The following is a 20322-nucleotide window of genomic DNA, read 5'->3' on the forward strand; positions in this document are numbered from 1 at the left end:
ATTATAAACTTAACCAGGTGGTGACTCCAATTGCAGCTGTTGTTTCAGATGGGGTTTCATTGCCTGAGCAAGTTAACACATCTCGTGGTACCTGGTGTATAGCACTTGATATGGCAAATACTTTTTTCCCTTAATACCTGTTGGTAAAACCACCAGAAGCTATTTGCTTTCAGCTGGCCAGGTCAGCAATATACCTTCACTATTCTGCTTTATGTCACAATTTAGTCTGCAGGGTGCTTTCCCTTCAGCAAGATATCACACTGGTCTGTTACATTGATGGTATTATGCTAATTGGACCTATGAACAAGAAGTAGACTTACTGGTAAGACATTTCCATGTCAGAGGGTGAGAAATAAATCTGACAGAATTCCAGTGAAATTTCCCCGTGTCCAGTGGCATGAAATATGTCAAGATATACCTTCTAAAGTGAAGGATACTTTGTTGCATCTGGTTCCTCTTCAACCAAGAAAAGAGAGGCAATGCCTGGTGGACCTCTTTGCATTTTAGAGGCAACCTATGCCTCATTTGAGTGCGCTACTCTGGTCCATTTACTGAGTGGTCTGAAAAGCCAATAGTTTTGAGTGAGCCTCAGAACAACAGAAGATTCTGCAACAGGTTCAGACAGCTATTCAGGGTGCCCTATCCCTTGGACCATATGATGTAGCAGATCCAATAGTGGCTGAAGTGTCAATGGTAGATAGAGATGTTCTTTGGAAACTTTGACAGGTTCCTGTAGCTATAGAGAACGATAATCTTCTTTTTATTTGGTTTAATTTTAGAATCGGAACCTGAAGAGCCTGAAGACTTTTTAGTAGGTGAAAAACTTGAAGAGGTAGAAGAAGAGGCTAAGAAAGAAGAGGAAGAAGAAATAGAAATAGGTTCAGGACAATCAACAATACCAGCCAATTTGGAACGACTTTGGTCTTTTTCCTGTGACTTAACCAGAGGCCTTAATGTGAGCAGCCTTGCCTGGAATAAAACAAATCCAGTAAGTTATCACACACTTTAATAATTCTGGCCCTAGCATTTAAGGGCACTTGTCAAGTACTAATGAAGAATTTTTTTCTCATCTATTAGGCAAGGGATTTAAATTGACATAACCCCTAGTTTTAAAATTCTTCTAAAAACAAGTTCATGTTTTAAAAAAGGGAAAATGCAAACAGTTACAAAATTATGTTTTTCTCCTTTAATATGAATGTGTCACCATTTTTATTTTAAGAGATGTACTTGGGACACGGCATTCTCTGAACCCATATGAGGTACGGAGAAATGAATAAGAAGATAGTACATATTTATTTAGTTTAACATGTTACCAAACTCATGTACCCAAATTTGTATCCCCCTTAAAGTAATCATATTTGGAAGTATATACTTAATCCGGTGACCCTGAACATGTACAAAGTGATTTTGAGATTCCTTGAAATACTACTACTACTAATAGCAGCAAATACTTAAATAGCACCTACTATGTATCAGGCACTATTATAAACATTTTACTTGTATTATCACAACTCTTCTATTTTCCTCATTATGTTGATGAGGAAGCTAAAGCCCAGAAAGGATAAAAAACTTGCCCAAAGTTACATAACCCGTAAGTAAAACAGTTAGAATTCAAACTCAGACATCTGGCCCCAGAGTTCTTGCTTTTAACTACTGCACTGCTGAAAATCATCTTGAGGAAAACTAGATGAATCATCAAACTGGGGAATGGTATGTTTGCTTGTTAAAAAAAAAAGATGATTATAGAGTAATGAGACTTATTTTTTCCTGAGGTTTATAAACTCATCCTGAAGACATGGCTCTCCACTAGTGATTTCAAAAACATTTTGTGTAATAGCAGTATCTTTGGAACAAATATTTGGTGTATTTTTAAAGCGGTCAAAACTAGTTTGTCTAAACTGTCTTGTATTATCCATGTATTAAGAATTAGCCTTATTATTTTATTGCTACACCTTATAAGGTACAGTGTGCAAGCTCAATAGTTGTTATGCGTATTAAATGGGTGAATGGAGTCAAAAGGTACAAACTTCCAGTTATAAATGTCATGAAGCTGTAATGTGCAGCATGGTGACTATAGTCAATAATACTGAATTCCATATTTGAAAGTTGCTAAGACAGTAGATTTTAAAAGTTCTCATCATAAGAAAAATAATTCTGTTAACTATGTATAGTGATGCATATTAACTAGACTTATTGTGGTAATCATTTCATGATATATACAAGTATTGAATCATTATGTTATACACATGAAACTAATATAATGTATGTCAACTATACCTCAATTTAAAAATAATTAAAGCTAAAAAAAACCTCTCATCATTTTTGTTGAAACCTAAATAACACAATTCTTAATTTATATGTATTATTTTTGAATAAAATAAAATACTTTTAGTATGGATTTGTCTGTATAAAACTATTTGGGAATATCTTGTAGATAAGTGAGATTTAATAAATCAATAATAACCATGTAATAAGGACAGATGATTCATTTTAAGAAACTGAATATACTAGCATTTGAAAAATTATTGCTATTGAGACTAAAATTAATTTTGAATGAAGCTAAAAAATATATGACAGATGCCATCTATCATATTTATTAATTCATTCTACAAATATTTATTGATCATTAACTCTGTGCCAGGAACTCTGTTAAAGCGCTGGAGATATAGCAGTAATTTAGTCACACACAGACGCTGATCGTATAATAGTTTCCTATTTGCTTTAATAAAGAAAATAAATAAAGCCGTGGGAACACATAAGGGAGGCTCGTGAATGCTTCTTAGAGGATGTGACGCTTATGCTGAGTCTAGAAGGGATGAATAGGAGTTTGTCAATGTCAAGGTGAAAGGGGTAGTGGTGAAGAGTACTTTAAGGCAGAGGGAACTGTGGAGACATAATGTTGGCTTGAAGGTAGGGTGGTAGCAGGACAGTATTTGTAATATTTCTGATTACAAAGAAGAGGCTGGGTTTGGTCGATCATTAAACTTTTGTCCATATGTACTTATACAGTTGACCTTAAACAACATGGGGGTTAGGAGTGCCAACCTCCCCATGCAGCTGAAAATCCAAGTATAACTTTTGACTCCCCCAAAACTTTACTAATGCCTACTGTTGACTGGAAACCTTATCAATAACATAAACAATCAACATATTTTGTGCGTGATATGTATTATATACTGTATTCTTACAATAAGGAAGCTAGAAAAAAGAAAATGTTATTAAAAAAATCACAAGGAAGAGAAAATACCTTTATAGTACTGTTTATCAATACTGTTAAGTTTACATCATCTGTTTAACAGATGAAGACTGTCAGTACTTGCATCGATATTGTCTTATATGATACAAAACACTGCTGATGTTACATGTATTACTAACACTAGAGATCAAAAATGAAAATATGTGAAAGATAATTTTATATTTATTTACAGGTATAATGATTTATGCATTAATAATGAAGAAGCAGCAATATGATTGTTTTATGGTAGCCTAGTGTAACTGATACGATTGCTTCAGGATAGCCTAGCCTGTAAACTAATGAGCGAATTGTTATAAAATTTTTATGACATGCAGTATTACAGTCATATTCATAATACAGTATTGGAAACACTGTTACATTAAAAAAAAAACTACTTACCTGTGATGATAGGGTGATATGCAGTTTTTTCAATTATGAGAGAGGGGCATACTGTATGGTAATATAGTTCTTTGAAAGCAAAGCTATAAAACCGTAAGAAAACTCACACATTATTAGTTTTATGTTGAATATCACTTATGCCTATATAAGGATAGACTACTATCTACATATATTTTATGCATTCATGACAAATCTTTTTCTTAATTTTTTTTTGGATGTTTCTAGGCTGTGCAGTTTGTGAATTTTTCAAATTGTCTCAAATCTCTAAAATTTTTTCCAATATGTTTATTTAAAAGAATCCCCGTATAAGTGGATCTGCATAGTTCAGACCCGTGTTGTTCAAGGGTCATCTGTATAAGCAATTCTGAAAACGACTTGCTGTATTAATCAGCTCGAGCTGCCATAAGAAAATACCATAGACTGGGTGGCTTAAACAACAGAAATTTATTTCTTACAGTCCTGGAGGCTGGGAAGCCCAGGATAAAGGTGCCAGGTGATTTGGTTCCTGGGGAAGGCTTTCTTTCTGCTTGGCTGTATCCTTGCATGGTGGAGAGAAAGAGTTCTTCTGTCTTTTCCTCTTTTTGTAAGGAACCCAATCCTCTTGGATTAGGACCCCACCCTCATGACCTTATTTAACCTTAATTACCTCCTAAATGCCCTGTTTCCAAATATAATCACATGTTATTAGGGGTTAGGACTTCAACATATGACTTTTAGGGGAGGAGACACAATTCAGTCCATGGCACCTCTCTTTAAAATTGAATGTCTTTTATTTTACGTTTGAAATGATTAGGTCATTATTAAAATCCTATAAGACATCGTAATGTGATAATACAACTTTCAAGGATTATCTCAATATGTAAAAGAGTTGTTAGCCATTGGTTCTTTTTGAGAACTTATTCTTCACTCTAAAAATGTGATTATTATTATTATTATTTTGCTTAGGAAGATGGAAATGGTAAAGTGAAAATTGATGGCATATTGGTATTTTTTAACCTCAATTGAAATGTCATCACTATTTTTAACATAGTTCATGAATATGCAACTTTATATATCTGCTGATATTTTTATGCTATCTTATTTTGAATTTTTCTGCTTTTTTAGGACCTTTTGGCTGTTGGCTATGGTCACTTTGGATTTAAGGAGCAAAAAAGAGGATTGGCTTGCTGCTGGTCAATAAAGAATCCCATGGTAACTCAAACAGGAATGACACCTATTTTTATTTAATTAAATGTTGAAATAATTCTCATAAAGTAGATAGTTGTATGTGATTAAACAAAGTCAAGAAAGTTTTATCAAGCAAGACTACTTTCTTTGGCTTAAATCTGTAACAACTAAACAATTAAAATTTGTTCTTATACTTTATAGGATAAGGTAAATTCATTTAATAAATATTTATTGGACATCTATTGTGTGCTGTTAGATATGAGGATCTAGGGCCGAACCATTATTGTTCATCACTGCCTGTTATAAAGAAGAATATATTTGCAAATGCAAATTCTTGAAAACTTAATTTTCATTTACTACTGGGTTGTTTCTCAATATATGAATAACTCCTTATCACTTTATAAAATATATTTCTGCTGTCCTCAATAGACATAAAATAGATTAATATAACTATTTTACTGCCATGAATTTTTCAAAGAGAATAAACAAGAATTGGTTATGTTTTTTGCTAAACAGCCCTAGTCAACCTGTTACTTTACAACTTTACCTTTAGTTTTAAGTCACAACTGAAACGTAAAGTGGAAAACTTAGAAAAGGATCAGAAGAGCACACAAAAATGATTAGAGTTTCTATAAATAATCCCCCATCTGTTAGGAAGCTAGGTTTATATAGCTTAAAAGAAAGAAAGAAGCAATTTTAAACATGTAGAAGGATTGAATAGGATTCATCATCAGCAGGTTGTCTTCTTTTTCATGTAGGTTGTTGAAAACAAGAAAGGATTTGGATTAGACGTTAAAACAAAACAAAGCAATAAAACTGACAGAGTTTTAGAAAAGAGAAACTTAGAGAGTTTTGGAGCTTCTTCTATCCTTGTTTAGAAATGATTTGGTAACATGAGCATCTGAAACAGATACTGGAGGGTAGGAACAAACACAGGATAATTTATTTGGTGTCCATTATTTGTATCTTTAAGACAGTAGACCTGTGATGATCGTACAAATCCTGTTGGAAGATTACCCCAAATGATAATAACTGTAGAAACACGTGTTGTATTTCTTAAAATTATTGAGCTCTGAGGATTCAACAAAATAAATGAAATGAAATGAAAATTGAGGTTTTATTCTCATGTATATTGGAAGTTAGGAAGAAATGAGTAACTGAATGTAGACTAACTCTCCTCACATCCCCACTACCATCAGCCTAGTCTTCAACCACCATCATACCCTACCTTACTGTGATCTACAAAACTAAGGTTAAAATGTAACATAAATTTTTTTAATTCAGTGGCCAGAACGTACTTATCAGAGTCCGTATGGAGTTACTGCTGTGGATTTTTCAATTGGAGCACCTAACCTTTTAGCAGTTGGCTATCACAATGGCACTATTGCAATTTACAATGTACAGAGCAACAGCAACGTTCCGGTTCTGGATAGTAGGTGAGAATCCCAAGAATTAGGTAAACATACATGTGCTTTTTTTAGGGAGAAGAAAGAAATTAATGTTATTTAGTTTTGAGTGAATGTTTGTATTGTTATTGAGAATGATACCATTATCTTTCAAAAGTTTGATAATTCCTCATAATGTCTCTGACATGCTCTGATCTAGTATCTCCTTATCATCCTCTCTACCTACTCACCAACAAACTTCCTTTGGCTTGATGGCCTATGTTTATTCTTTTAAAAAATTTTTAAATATTTCCAGCTTTATTGAGGTATGACTAACAAATAAAAATTGTATATATTTAGGCTGTGCAACATGATTTTTAAAGGTGTACAATGTGATGATTTAATATATGTGTACATTGTGAAATGATTACCCCAATGAAATTAATTAACACATTCATAACCTCACATAATTACCATTTTTTCGTGTGAGTGGTGAGAACACTTAAGATCTACTCTCTTAGCAAATTTCAAGTATGCAATACAGTGTTATTAACTATAATCACCATGCTGTACATTAGATTTCCAGAACTTATTCATCTTATAAATGAAAGTTTATACCCTTTATTGCTTCGGTGTTACCTCTTCCAGGAAACCTTCCCATTCTTTTCCTTTGTGCATCCAATACATACCTTTATTGTAGGCTTTATCATGCTTTGTATAAATTGTTTACATATGTATCTCCCTGAGGAGGCTGTAAGCTCCTTGAGGGCAAAGATTATGTCTTCCATACCTTTATATCCTCAGTATGTCACATAATATCAGGCTTATAACAGGTTTATAGTAAGTGTTTGATTAAGAATGAATGAATGAGACATGTAGAGAAAATAAAAGTTTAAAGGTGAAAGATATCTTAGGTTTTTATAATAAACGAGATACTAGTGGAGGAAAAATGAGGTGGCATATTTATATTAGGGTTTGAATAAATTTTGCAAGAACTGGAAATAGGCATTAAAGCAGGTGTTCTTTAGCTTAATTTTGAAATTATTTGCATAGTTTTGTAAGTGTGAGCCTTTGTGCTTGTTTCTGGGAAGAGGGTCCATAACTTTTACCAAATAATCAAAGATGTCTAGATTTTTAAAAATTCAGAAGTATTGCATTGTAGTGTTTGCATAAAAAATCAAGAAAGTCAATACTAGAAACAAAGCAACCCATTAATCTGATAGGAAAAGAAGTTAGTAATCTGAGAAGTGGTTTTAATTCTTCAGAATAATTTTAAATCTCAGCCATAGAGAGAATCAAGCCAGTGGGCAATCCTGAAACACCAGAAGAAGAGTGAAGTAACTATTTACATGAATAAAACTTAAATATGACTTACTTATTTAAGCTATGAATAATATCCTTATAAAGATGGAGATACTTATATTCAATGTGTCTAATATAAGCTAAATTTACCCAACTAAGAAAAAGTAAGTGAATAGAGTAAGGGAAGTATCGATAGATTCTAAAAAGGAAGAAAATATTTGCTTTTGTATTTCTGTTATGATAGCTAATATAACTAAAGGCAACACAATTTTCGTTCTGTAAGAAATGAGAAAAACATCAGCGTATATTAGCAAAGTGGTTATTTTTCTTGTTTTTAAAAAAATATTTAAATAAAAGTCCAGTTTTGAATAATAAAAGCATCATTCTGTAAGTAGGTCATGATGCTCTAGGGAGCTGTCCTTATCACTTACATTCCAAGTCTTTTAAAAAAATGGTCATAACAATTTTATATTTAGTGCTTTTCCCTGTTTCAGTGAATCACCTAAAAAACATTTGGGACCTGTATGGCAACTACAGTGGATAGAACAAGATCGAGGAACTACAGGTGATGACAAAAGAGAAATACTAGTTTCTATATCAGCGGATGGAAGAATCTCCAAATGGGTTATACGGAAAGGACTGGACTGTCATGGTAAAAATAAATAAATGCGCGTGCGCACACACACACACACACACACACACACACACACACACACACACGCACACAGATTACCCAAATTATCTTTCTCTTGTTATGTGCTGAATTAAAAATTCCTAGTGAGCCATGTGTAGGAGATGACAAATTTAGGTTTAGCTAAATAAGAAAAAACCCTGAGCTTGGTCATTGTTTTGCTAAGCATATAGCTCTGGTATTTGCTAATTTTAACCTAACGACATGCAAAGGGTGGCAGACGTCATATTATTTGCAGAAGGAACATATTATATCTATAATACTTTTTCATGTGGTGAATAAGATACATAAATGCTCTTTTTAAAATAAAGATTTGATGCGTTTGAGGCGAACTACTTCTAGCGGCAGCAAAAAAGGAGGGGAAATGGAAAAGAAAGGTGAAGCTTTGATATCTCGACAGGCTCCTGGAATGTGTTTTGCTTTTCACCCCAAGGTAAATTATTTAATCCATTTTTCACTATTGCATATAACAACTTCTGATAATTGAAGTGTATTAAGATATGAAGCAAGATAAAAGGTCAGCATGTTAATAAATATTGTTCCTTGTAAAAAAAATAACAAACATAGATAGGTATCACCCTAAAGTAGAATGATGTATTCCAGTTGGCTGTCCTCCATCTGCTTTCTAGAGGAAAGGTCTGTATTTCTGAGCAACTATGGAAGGATTATCTTTACAACTGCATGTTTAACTTGAATGCCCCTCCTTGCCCCTCTTGGGTGCTCTGCTGCTCTATCATATAACAGAAACAAAATCCACTATGTAGTTCTCCATATTGCAATGTGAGTGGTGACTTTCATGATTCTGAGGACTAGGAAGACCACTTAAGATTATGCCTATCAAGATCAAAATTAAATCAGAGTACTGTTAGTAAAGTTCTATTTTTCTAAGTCTTTTTATTCAGAGGTTCTTTGGAATCATAAAATTCAGCCGCTATGACAGACTTACAAGAAAACATATCCTATATATTTTCTGTTATATGTAATATGATCATCTTTTTAGTGACATCATCCACCTACTTATGCAAACCAAAATTTGAGCTCTTGTTCTATTCTACCCTATAACCCAAATGATATTTAAATGTTATTGTTCTACTCCTTTTAGTCCAAGCCTACTACTACTAATGTAGTTCAGGCCTTTATTATATTTCACTTTTACCACTGCAGTCATATTCTAACTGCATTCATTCTTAAATTTCTATAATCTACTTGTCACCTTGACTCTAGAACAGTGGTTCTCAATGTGGGCAGGGAGGGGAGTAGTTTCCATCAGGGACATTTCACAGTGTCTTGAGATATTTTTGGTTGTTGCTGCTGTGGAAGGTGGGATGTAGGGAGGAGTGCTATTGGCATCTAGTGGGCAGAGGCAAGGCATGCCACTAAACACCCTACAATGCACAAGACAACCACCATCCTCCCCCCGCCCAAAGAATTAGCTGGCCCAAAACATCAATATTGCTCCTTTGATTTCTGTTTTGATTGATGAATCATATTATTTAGTTTCCAAGTATTCAGGGCTTTTCTAAGGATCTTTCTGTTGATTTCTAACTCAATCCCATCATGATCAGAAACAAACTTTTTATAAACTGAATCCTTTTGAATTTATTGAGATTTGTTTCTAAAGCCCAGAATGTGATTTGTACTTGTAAATGTTCCCTGTGCACTTGAGAAAAGTGTATATTCTGCTACCATTGGGTGGAATGTTCTGTGAATGTCAATCAGGTTAAGCTAGTTGATGGTGCTGTTCATGTTTACTATATCCTTTATCCTTGCTGATTTGCTGCCTATTTCTTCCATCATTTATTGACAGAAAAATATTGAAGTCTTTGATCATAATTGTGAATTTGTCTTTTTTTCCTTGAAATTCTATCAGGTTTTGTTTTATGTATCTTGAAGCTCTGTTTTGAGTACATCAGTGTTTAGAATTGTCATGTTCTCTTCATTACTCGATTCCCTTATCATTATGAAATGGCCTTATTTATAACTGGTAACATTCTTTACTCTGAAATCTACTTAGTCTGATATTAATGTAGCCACTCTAGCTTTCTTTTAACTAGTATTAGCATGGTTTATCATTTTACATCCTTTTACATTTAACCTACTTATGTCTTTATATTTAAAGTATGTTTCTTATAGGCAGCATGTAGTTGAGTCTTGCTTTTTTTAGCCAGTCTTATAATCTCTGCCTTTTAATAGTAATGTTTACACCATTTACATTTAGTTTGATTATTGATTTAGTTTGGTGTGAGTCTATCATCATTCTTGACTAATTTATTTGTGGGAAGGGGTATATAACATATTTGGCCTCCTTGCCTGGAGGCAGGACTCTGAAGAGCTATCTCAGCTCCAAAGCTTCTTATAGGTTGGACTGAGCCCTCTGTTTCAACTACATCGTAGCTCAACTTAAATCTCTACCCATTCCTGTTTCCCTCAAAGAGGTTGTTCCTGAGGGAACTTCTGAATAAACCTCTTGCATGGAAATCTCAGAGTCTCAGGTTTATATACTGAGGAACCCAACTTTAGACAATGACCCTGAAGATCTCTAGAGAAAGATGACCTACTTATAAATATTATTGAGATAATCATTATTTATATATAAAAAAGGAATTAGATCCCTACTCCATCATACACAAAAACTTTTAGAAGAATATATGGGAGAATATCTCTATGACTTCAAAGTAGGGACCGTATACTAACTATACTAACTATGTAAAAAAATACTATGTAAAAAATTATAATACCAGCTACATTAAAATGAGAACTTCTATTTACTAAATAACACTAAGACAAAAGAGCACATAAAAAGATAAGCCACATACTGGGAGAAGATGTTTGCAATATAAATAATAGACAAAGCATATGTAATAGAATATATAAAGAACTTATTCAAATGAATATGAAAAAGAAAGATTATTAGTAAAATGGTCAAGAGATATGAACAGAAGAGGAGATACAAATGGCTGAAAAACAAAAATGTGCTCAACTTTGTTCATATCCATATAAATGGGACTTAAAATCATTCGGTATAATTTTACACCTAAAAGAATGGCAAAATTTAAGATTTTTAATGTAACTAACTGTTGAAGAGACTGTGTGTCAAAGGGGACTTTAATACACTGCTGAATGTAAATTGGTAATACTACCTAGAGGAAAAAAATTGTACTTTTTGTGTAATTTAAACTACATATACCCCATGATCTAGTAATTGCATTCTGGTATATACTAGAGCAGTGTGCCTCAAATTTCAGTGTACTTACAAATTACTTGCGAACCTTGTTAAAATGCAGATTCTGACTCAGTAGGTCTGGGGCAGGGCCTGAGAATCTGCAGCCCTAAAATGCTCCTAGGTGATGCTGACTCTACATAGGTCGACATAGAGCACTGACTTTCAGATTTTTTGACTGTAACTTCACTAGAGAAAATACATTCTAAATCCCTATTTGGTACATACATTTAGAGTTAAAGATGTCAGAGACTCCATCTAGTTCAATCTCTCATTATCAGCAAGAATCATTTCTTTAGCATTATGTACATAAATAGTTATTGTTAAGTCATCTGTCTTCTCTTTGACTGATTCTAGTGAAATAACACCTACCATTTCCCTGGACTGTTAATTCCATTGTCAGGTAGCTCTAAATGTTAGAAACTTTCTTCCTCATTTTAAGCCAATGTTTGTTCATGAGATAGCATACTAAGTTCTACCCTTTATTTCAGCAAAGAAAAAATGTGTATTTTCTTTGCACAGTCATCCTTCATGTAGTTTAATTATTGTAAAATCATGATAAAAAAAAAGACAACGGTCAACTCTCTTCAAGACAGTATTTCTAGTATTGGTTCTCGAATTGATTTTAAGAGATCTTGGATTGTCTCTTCTACTTAGCACATTTACTAATATATTGCAGGTTAATGCATTTTGATATTTTGTGTTTAGGACACAAATATCTATTTGGCTGGCACTGAAGAAGGTCATATTCACAAATGTTCTTGTTCATATAATGAACAATATCTAGATACCTACAGAGGACATAAGGTTAGTTTAATTACAGTAGGTATGGAAAATTTTATCTTGTAATATTTCTGAAAAAATAGTATCATTAGACAGAGTATTTTTATGCCATGATTTATAACTTCAGAGTTAAAAATACAAACTTGAATTAAGTGCTTTTGTGTATAAACACCAGTAATATGGGGGGCATTTAATTTGGCTTCTGATATCCTTGATTTCTTCTCACAAGTTATGGGAGTCACAATTTTTATTTGTTTCTAAAAGACTGCTTGTGTTAACACACTGATCCCAAAGTAAAATTGTCCCTGGCATATACCTATTCTCTACTTTTTTTTTTATGATTGTTCCAACCATGTTTTCTTCATTTTCTCCCTTATTTCTGTTTATTTTTTCTTAATACTCCTAATATTTTTAAAAGTAGTATAATATGTATTAAAATTTAATAAGTATTGTAGCAAGTATTTTTTTTTTATATTTCTGTATGGCATAACTTAGGGAAGAGATTCAACCCTTGACCTTACTCAGCTAAAGTAACACCCACACAATAATGCATGGTGTATAAATCTTTTAGAAATCTGAGCATTTAAAATTTGTTGGTCAAAGTATGACATTAAATACTACTTACCTATGTATTTTAATTTATTTTTCTAATTCTAGGGTCCAGTGTATAAAATAGCATGGAATCCATTTTGCCATGATGTATTCTTAAGCTGTTCTGCAGATTGGGGTGTTATTATATGGCAACATGAGAATCTCAAACCATTTTTGAGCTTTTATCCAACTACATATGTTGTTTATGATGTTGCCTGGTCTCCAAAATCATCCTATATATTTGCAGCTGCAAATGAGAGCAGAGTGGAGATTTGGGACCTTCACATCAGCACGTAAGTGTTAATATTTTTCTTGGAGATATCTCTAGTAGCAGCAGTTCAATATAAATGATACCTGATAGTTTTGACATTGGTTAAAGAGAACTGTAGTTACTTAAAAACAAGTAGTAGTTTATACTGTGAGACTCCTTTATGAATAAAGAGATATGCCAGGATAATATATTAATGTTAATTACTTATACCATACATAGTTTTAAAAATATTTGAATGAAAATTGGTTACCTTACTCCATCTCCTCAAACTTTTACAGGCTGATATAGGATATCATAACTTCCTTGATTTCTTTGTCATTGTCTGATTTATGGAAGAATGCAGAGAGACACTGTTCCAATTGTTCCTTTTTTTTTTAATTTATTATTTATTTGGGGGTACACCAAGTTCAATCATCTGTTTTTATACGCATATCCCCGTTCCAATTGTTCTTAACTAAAGACCTTCTATAGTAAGATAAAGAAAGGGAGTAAAATAAGTATTTTTTATAATATTTATTTATTCTCTTACCTCACTTTAAAACATTTGAAGGGGCATGCATTTAATTAAAATTTTTGACTTTGTTACACCAAATTTATTAGAGTGCCATCTAGACCATCTATCTTTTTTAATATGAACATTTATATTACAATGCTGGAGTAAAGTGTTTAATGATTCTACTTCTTTAATCAATATTTCAATATTAGAAAATATTGTTGACCTTTAGGCAAGTTATTAGCAGAAGAAGCATGGAAATACATTCTTGTTTAAAATAAGTGATATAAAATTCAATGGGTTTATTATTAGTTGCAAATTTTTTTCTAGAGATTAATAATTCAGTAACTTTAAAATTTTGTCATGGCTTGTTCTATAAAACAGTTTGAACCAAAAATCAAGGAGTACAACACAAAGCAATTTGTTTTTAAGTATGAAATGGCTAATATACAAAGTGGCTACTTAAATGATCCCACCTCTGATTTTATTTTTTCTAGTAAAATTGTATTTCCCAGGGCAACATTTCTTCACAAGAAGTATACAAGTGACTGCTTCTGTTATTTTATAAGGGTGTCAATGGATTGCTTTGGATGACCAAGAGTAGGAAATGTTCCTGTTCAGAAGAAAAGTTTTGAATCTTGTTCAGGTCCATTTATGTTCCAGGGGTTCATTTGGATCAAAACATCCTTCTGTTAAAAGACATTTATTATTTAAAGAGTTGCATTAGGGATCTTCAGAGAAACTGAACCAATAAAGAGGGAATGAGAGAGAGAAAAGAGAGAGAGACAGAGAGAGAGAGAGAGAGATGTTGCAGTCTTGAGTACAAAGGCAGTCTGGAGGGAGAATTTTATTCTACTTCGGGGACCTCAGTCTTTTCTTTTAAGGCTTTCAACAAATTGGATGAGGCCAACTCACTTTATGGAGGGTAATTTGCTTTATTCAAATTCCACTGATTTAAGTTAATTGTATCTAAAACAAACAAACAAACAAAACCTTCACAGCAATGTGTAGATTGGTATTTGACCAAACAACTGGGTACCACAACCTAGCAAAGTTAATGCATAAAATTGATCATCATAGGATCATCATAAATTTAAGATCATCATAGGATCATCATAGGATCATCATAAAACTGAACATCATAAATTATGAGTTCACATCTTAATTGTGAGTTGCTTTATTTAGTTAAAATTGGTTTATTGAAAAAATGAAAGTTTTGATCGAATAAAGAGTGGGAAACAGTTATTTTGCGTTGGGAAACACATAAAGAACATACTAACAACTAAATTTACAAATAAAATATTTCATTACAGTTTGGACCCTCTGATTGTGAATGTTGCTAACCCTGGAATCAAATTCACAAGTGTTCTCTTTGCTAAGCAAACAGATTGCCTTCTGGTGGGAGACAGTGATGGACAAGTTGCTGTGTATGAATTAAGAAATATGCCCACTGCTTTGGACTCTAACAGGGTAAGATTCAAAAGTCAAAATTTTATCTCATTTTATGATTTTATTCGGTTGTAGTTTTCTGTCATGCAAGAGATTTACATTTCTTAAATATCTTAAGTGTGGTGCAATGGAAAGAATATAAGTCCCAAGAGTTGCTACCTACTAGATATGGTCCCTACTAGGCTTATTTTCTTTGGGCCTCACATTCTTTATCTGTAAAATGAAAACATTCTTTATCTGTAAAAGTAAATAATGTTGTTGAGTAGAATAATTATAAATACTATATGAAAGAATTCAAAATTGTCCCTAGTATGTGGTTTGGGACTGTTTACTGCAAATAATTAAAGACTTTTACAAAAAATAATATTTTTAGATATTATCCAATATTCCTGAAATTGGCATTTGTTTCTCTTGGTTTAGCATTATCTTCTTGCCTTGCTCTGATCTTCAGATACCAAGACTTTGTTGTAAAACTTTGACAAGCAAATCAGTAACACTAGATAGCCATTCTTTTAAAATTTATTTATTTATTTATTTTTTTGTTTAAAAATTTTTTTTAATTGAAGTATAGTTGATTTACAATGTTACATTAGTTTCAGGTGTACAATATAGTGATTTAATATTTTTGTAGATTATACTTCATTTAAAATTACTGTAAAATATTAATACATTTCCTGTGCTATACATTGCAACCTTGTATCTTGTTTATTTTATACTTAGTAATTTGTACCTCTTAATCCCCTTCCCTTATCTTGCTGCTCTCCCCTGCCCTCTCCCCACTGGTAACCACTAATTTGTTCTCTGTATCTATGTCTTGTTTCTGTTTTGTAGCATTCATTCACTTGTTTTATATTTTAGATTCCACATATATGTGAAAACATATACTATTTATCTTTCTCTGACTTAATTTACTAAGCATAATACCCTCCAGGTCTATCCATGTTGTTGCAAATGGCAAAATTTCATTTTTTTTTCAATTTTACTGCATGTTTATTAAGAAAATTAATTTCTGATACTTAAACAAATAAACTTTATAGGACATCAAAGGTTTTCCAGGATATTTAGTTTGGATTTTATAGTCTGTAAAAATCCTCTTGTTTATTCTGGCTACTTTTTTTAATTAATTTTTTTAGCTCTTTATTGGAATATAATTGCTTTACACTCTTGTACCAGCTTTTGAGGTACACCAAAGTGAATCAGCTGTATTTTTACATATATCCCCATATCCCCTCCCTCCTGCAACTCCTTCCCACCCTCCCTGTCCTGGCCCTCTAAGGCATCACCCATCATCGAGTTGATCTCCCTTTATTGTATAGCAACTTCCCACTAGCTACCTATTTTACAGTTGGTAGTGTAAATATGTCTATGGTACTCTCTCACTTTGTCTCAGCTTCCCCTCTGCCCCCCGCCTCCCCAAGCTGGTGACCTCCAGTCCATCCTCTGCATCTGTATCCTTATTCTTGCCCTGTCACTGGGTTCATCAGTACCATTTTTTTTTAGATTCCGTATATATGAGCTAACATAAGGTATTTGTTTTTCTCTTTCTGGCTTACTTCTCTCTGTATGACAGATTCTAGGTCCATCCACCTCATTACATATAGCTTCATTTCATTCCTTTTTATGGCTCAGTAATAGTCCATTGTACATATGTGCCACATCTTCTTTATCCATTCATCTGTTGATGGGCATTTCGGTTGCTTCCATGTCCTGGCTATTGTAAACATTGCTGCAATGAACATTATGGTGCATATTTCTCTTTGGATTATGGTTTTCTCTGGGTATATGCCCAGTAGTGGGATTAATGGATCATATGGTAGTTCTGTTTTTAGTTTTTTAAGGAACCTCCAAACTGTTTTCCATAGTGGCTGTAACAACTTACATTCCCACCAACAGTGCAGGAGAGTTCCCTTTTCTCCACACCCTCTCCAACATTTGTTGTTTCTAGATGTTTTGATGATGGCCACTCTGAGCAGTGTGAGGTGTTACCTCATTGTGGCTTTGATTTTCATTTCTCCAATGATTAGTGATGTTGAGCATCTCTTCGTGTGTTTGTTGGCCACCTGCATGTCCTCTTTGGAGAAATGTCTATTTAGGTCTTCCGCCCATTTGTGAATTGGGTTATTTGCTTTTTTTGGTATTAAGCTGCATGAGCTGCTTATATATTTTGGAGATTAATCCTTTGTCTGTTGCTTCATTGGCAAGTATTTTCTCCCATTCTGAGGCTTGTCTTCTTGTCTTGTTTATAGTTTCTTTTGCTGTGCAAAAGCTTTTAGGTTTCATTAAGTCCCATTTGTTTATTCTTGATTTTATTTCCATTATTGTAGCAAGTGGGTCGAAAAGGATCTTGCTTTGATGTACATCATAGAGTATTCTGCCTATGTTTTCCTCTGGGACTCTTATAGTGTCTGGCCTTACATTTAGGTCTTTAATCCATTTGGAGTTTATTTTTGTGTATGGTGTTAGGAAGTGTTCTAATTTCATTCTTTTACATGTTGCTATCCAATTTTCCCAGCACCACTTATTGAAGAGGCTGTCTTTTTTCCATTGTAAATTCTTGCTTCCTTTGTCAAAGATAAACTGCCCATATGTGCTTGGGTTTACCTCTGGGTTCTCTACTCTGTTCCATTGATCTTCCTTTCTATTTTTGTGCCAGTACCATACTGTCTTGATCACTGTGGCCTTGTAGTATAGTTTGAAGTCAGGAAGCCTAATTCCACCAACTCCTTCTTTTCTTCTCAAGATTGCTTTGGCTACTTGGGGTCTTTTGCATTTCCATTGAAGTCGTAAGATTTCTTTTTCTAGTTCTGTGAAAAATGCCATTGGTAATTTGATCAGGATTGTGCTGAATCTATAAATTGCTTTGGGTAGTACAGTCATTTTCACAATGTTGATTCTTCCAATGCAAGAACATGGCATGTCTCTCCATCTGTTTCTATCATCTTTGATTTCTTTCATCAGTGTCTTATAGGTTTCTGCATACATGTCTTTTGCCTCCTTAGTCAGATTTATTCCTAGGTATTTTATTCTTTTTGTTGCAATGGTAAATGGGAGAGTTTCCTTAATTTCTCTTTCTGCTCTTTCATTGTTAGTGTATAGGAATGCAAGAGATTTCTGCACATTAATTTTGTACCCTGCTACTTTACTAAGTTCATCAATTAGTGCTGGCAGTTTTCTGGTAGAATCTTTGGGGTTTTCTATGTATAATATCATGTCATCTGCAAAGAGTGACAATTTTACTTCTTTTCCAATTTGGATTCCTTTTATTTCATTTTCTTCTCTGATTGCTGTGGCTAAAACTTCCAAAACTATGTTGAATAATAATGGTGAGAGTGGGCACCCTTGTCTTGTTCCTGTTCTTAGAGGGAATTCTTTCAGTTTTTCACCATTTAGAATGATGTTGGCTGTTGGTTTCTCATATGTGGCTTTTACTATGTTGAAGTAATTTCCTTCTATGCCCATTTTCTGGAAAGCTTTTATCACAAATGGATGTTGAATTTTGTCAAAAGCTTTTTCTGCATCTATTGAGATGATCATATGGTTTTTATCCTTCAATTTGTTGATATAATGTATCACATTGATGAATTTGTGTGTATTGAAGAATCCTTGCATTCCAGGGATAAACCCCTCTTGATCATGGTGTATGATTTTTTTCATGTGCTGTTGGATTCTGTTAGCTAGCATTTTGTTGAGGATTTTTGCATCTATATTCATCAGTGATATTGCCCTGTAATGTTCTTTTTTTGTGACATCTTTGCCTGGTTTTGTTATCAGGGTGATGGTGGCCTTGTAGAATGAGTTTGGGAGTGTTCCTCCTTCTGCTATATTTTGGAAGAGTTTGAGAAGGATAGGTGTTAGCTCTTCTCTAAATGTTTGATAGAATTCACTTGTGAATCCATCTGGCCCTGGGCTTTTGTTTGTTGGGAGATTTTTAATCACAGTCTCAATTTCCGTACTTGTGATTGGTCTGTTCATACTTTCTATTTCTTCCTGGTTCAGTCTTGGAAGATTGTATTTTTCTAAGAACTTATCCATTTCTTCCAGGTTATCCAATTTATTGGCATATAGTTGCTTGTAGTAGTCTCTCATGATCTTTTGTATTTCTGTGGTGTCCGTTGTTACTTCTCCTTTTTCATTTCTAATTCTGTTGATTTGCATCTTCTCCCTTTTTTCCTGATGAGTCTGGCTAATGGTTTCTCAATTTTGTTTATCTTCTCAAAGAACCACCTTTATTTTTATTAATTATTGCTATTGTTTCCTTCCTTTCTTTTTCATTTATTTCTGATCTGATCTTTATGATTTATTTCCTTCTGCTCACTTTGGAGTTTCTTTGTTCTTTCTCTAATTGTTTTAGGTGTAAGGTTAGCTTGTTTATTCAATATTTTTCTTGTTTCCTGAGGTAGGACTGTATTGCTATAAACTTCCCTCTTAGAACTGCTTTTGCTGCATCCCATAGGTTTTGGGTTGTTGTATTTTCATTGTGATTTGTTTCTAGATATTTTTTGATTTCCTCTGTGACTTCTTTAGTGATTTCTTGGTTGTTTAATAGTGTATTGTTTAGCCTCCATGTGTTTGTATTTTTTACAGCTTTTTTCCTGTAATTGATGTCTAGTCTCATGGCATTGTGGTCAGAGAAGATGCTTGATATGATTTCAATTTTCTTGAATTTCCTGAGGCTTGATTTGTGACCCAAGATGTGATCTATCCTGGAGAATGTTCCATGTGCACTTGAGAAGAAAGCATATTCTGTCATTTTTGGATGGAATGTCCTATAAATATCAGTTAAGTCGAGATGGTCTAATGTGTCATTTAAAGCTTGTGTGTCCTTATTTATTTTCTGTTTGGATGATCTGTCCTTTGATGTAAGTGGGGTGTTCAAGTCTCCTACTATTATTGTGTTACTGTCGATGTCCCCTTTTATGGCTGTCAGCATTTGCCTTATGTATTGAGGAGCTCCTATGTTGGGTGCATAGATATTTACAATTGTTATATATTCTTCTTGGATGGATCCCTTGATCATTATTTAGTGTCCTTCCTTGTCTCTTGTAATAGTCTTTACTTTGAAGTCTAACTTGTCTGATATGACTATTGCTACTCCAGCTTTCTTTTGACTTCCATTTGCATGGAATATCTTTTTCCATCCCTTTACTTTCAGTCTATATGTGTGCCTTGGTCTGAAGTGGGTTTCTTATAAGCAACATATATAAGGGTCTTGTTTTTGTATCCATTCATCCAGTCTGTGTCTTTTGGTTGGAGCATTTAATCCATTTACATTTAAGGTGGTTATTGACATGTATGTTCCTATTACCATTTTCTTAATGGTTTGGGGTTTGTTTTTA

General features: G+C 33.4%; 1 protein-coding gene across 1 annotated transcript in view; it reads left to right on the forward strand.

Moving 5' to 3' along the window:
* The window catches only part of DNAI4 (dynein axonemal intermediate chain 4), a 123672-nt gene that overhangs the window by 92063 nt on the left and 11287 nt on the right, over nt 1-20322 (forward strand). The window contains 8 exon segments of the mRNA XM_057717036.1: nt 780-988; nt 4739-4825; nt 6086-6237; nt 7983-8140; nt 8491-8612; nt 12108-12206; nt 12840-13066; nt 14851-15007. Coding sequence (XP_057573019.1) covers nt 780-988; nt 4739-4825; nt 6086-6237; nt 7983-8140; nt 8491-8612; nt 12108-12206; nt 12840-13066; nt 14851-15007 — 1211 coding nt within the window.

Source organism: Hippopotamus amphibius, chromosome 1, assembly GCF_030028045.1.
Source record: "Hippopotamus amphibius kiboko isolate mHipAmp2 chromosome 1, mHipAmp2.hap2, whole genome shotgun sequence".
In the NCBI taxonomy this organism is placed as follows: Eukaryota; Metazoa; Chordata; class Mammalia; order Artiodactyla; family Hippopotamidae; genus Hippopotamus; species Hippopotamus amphibius.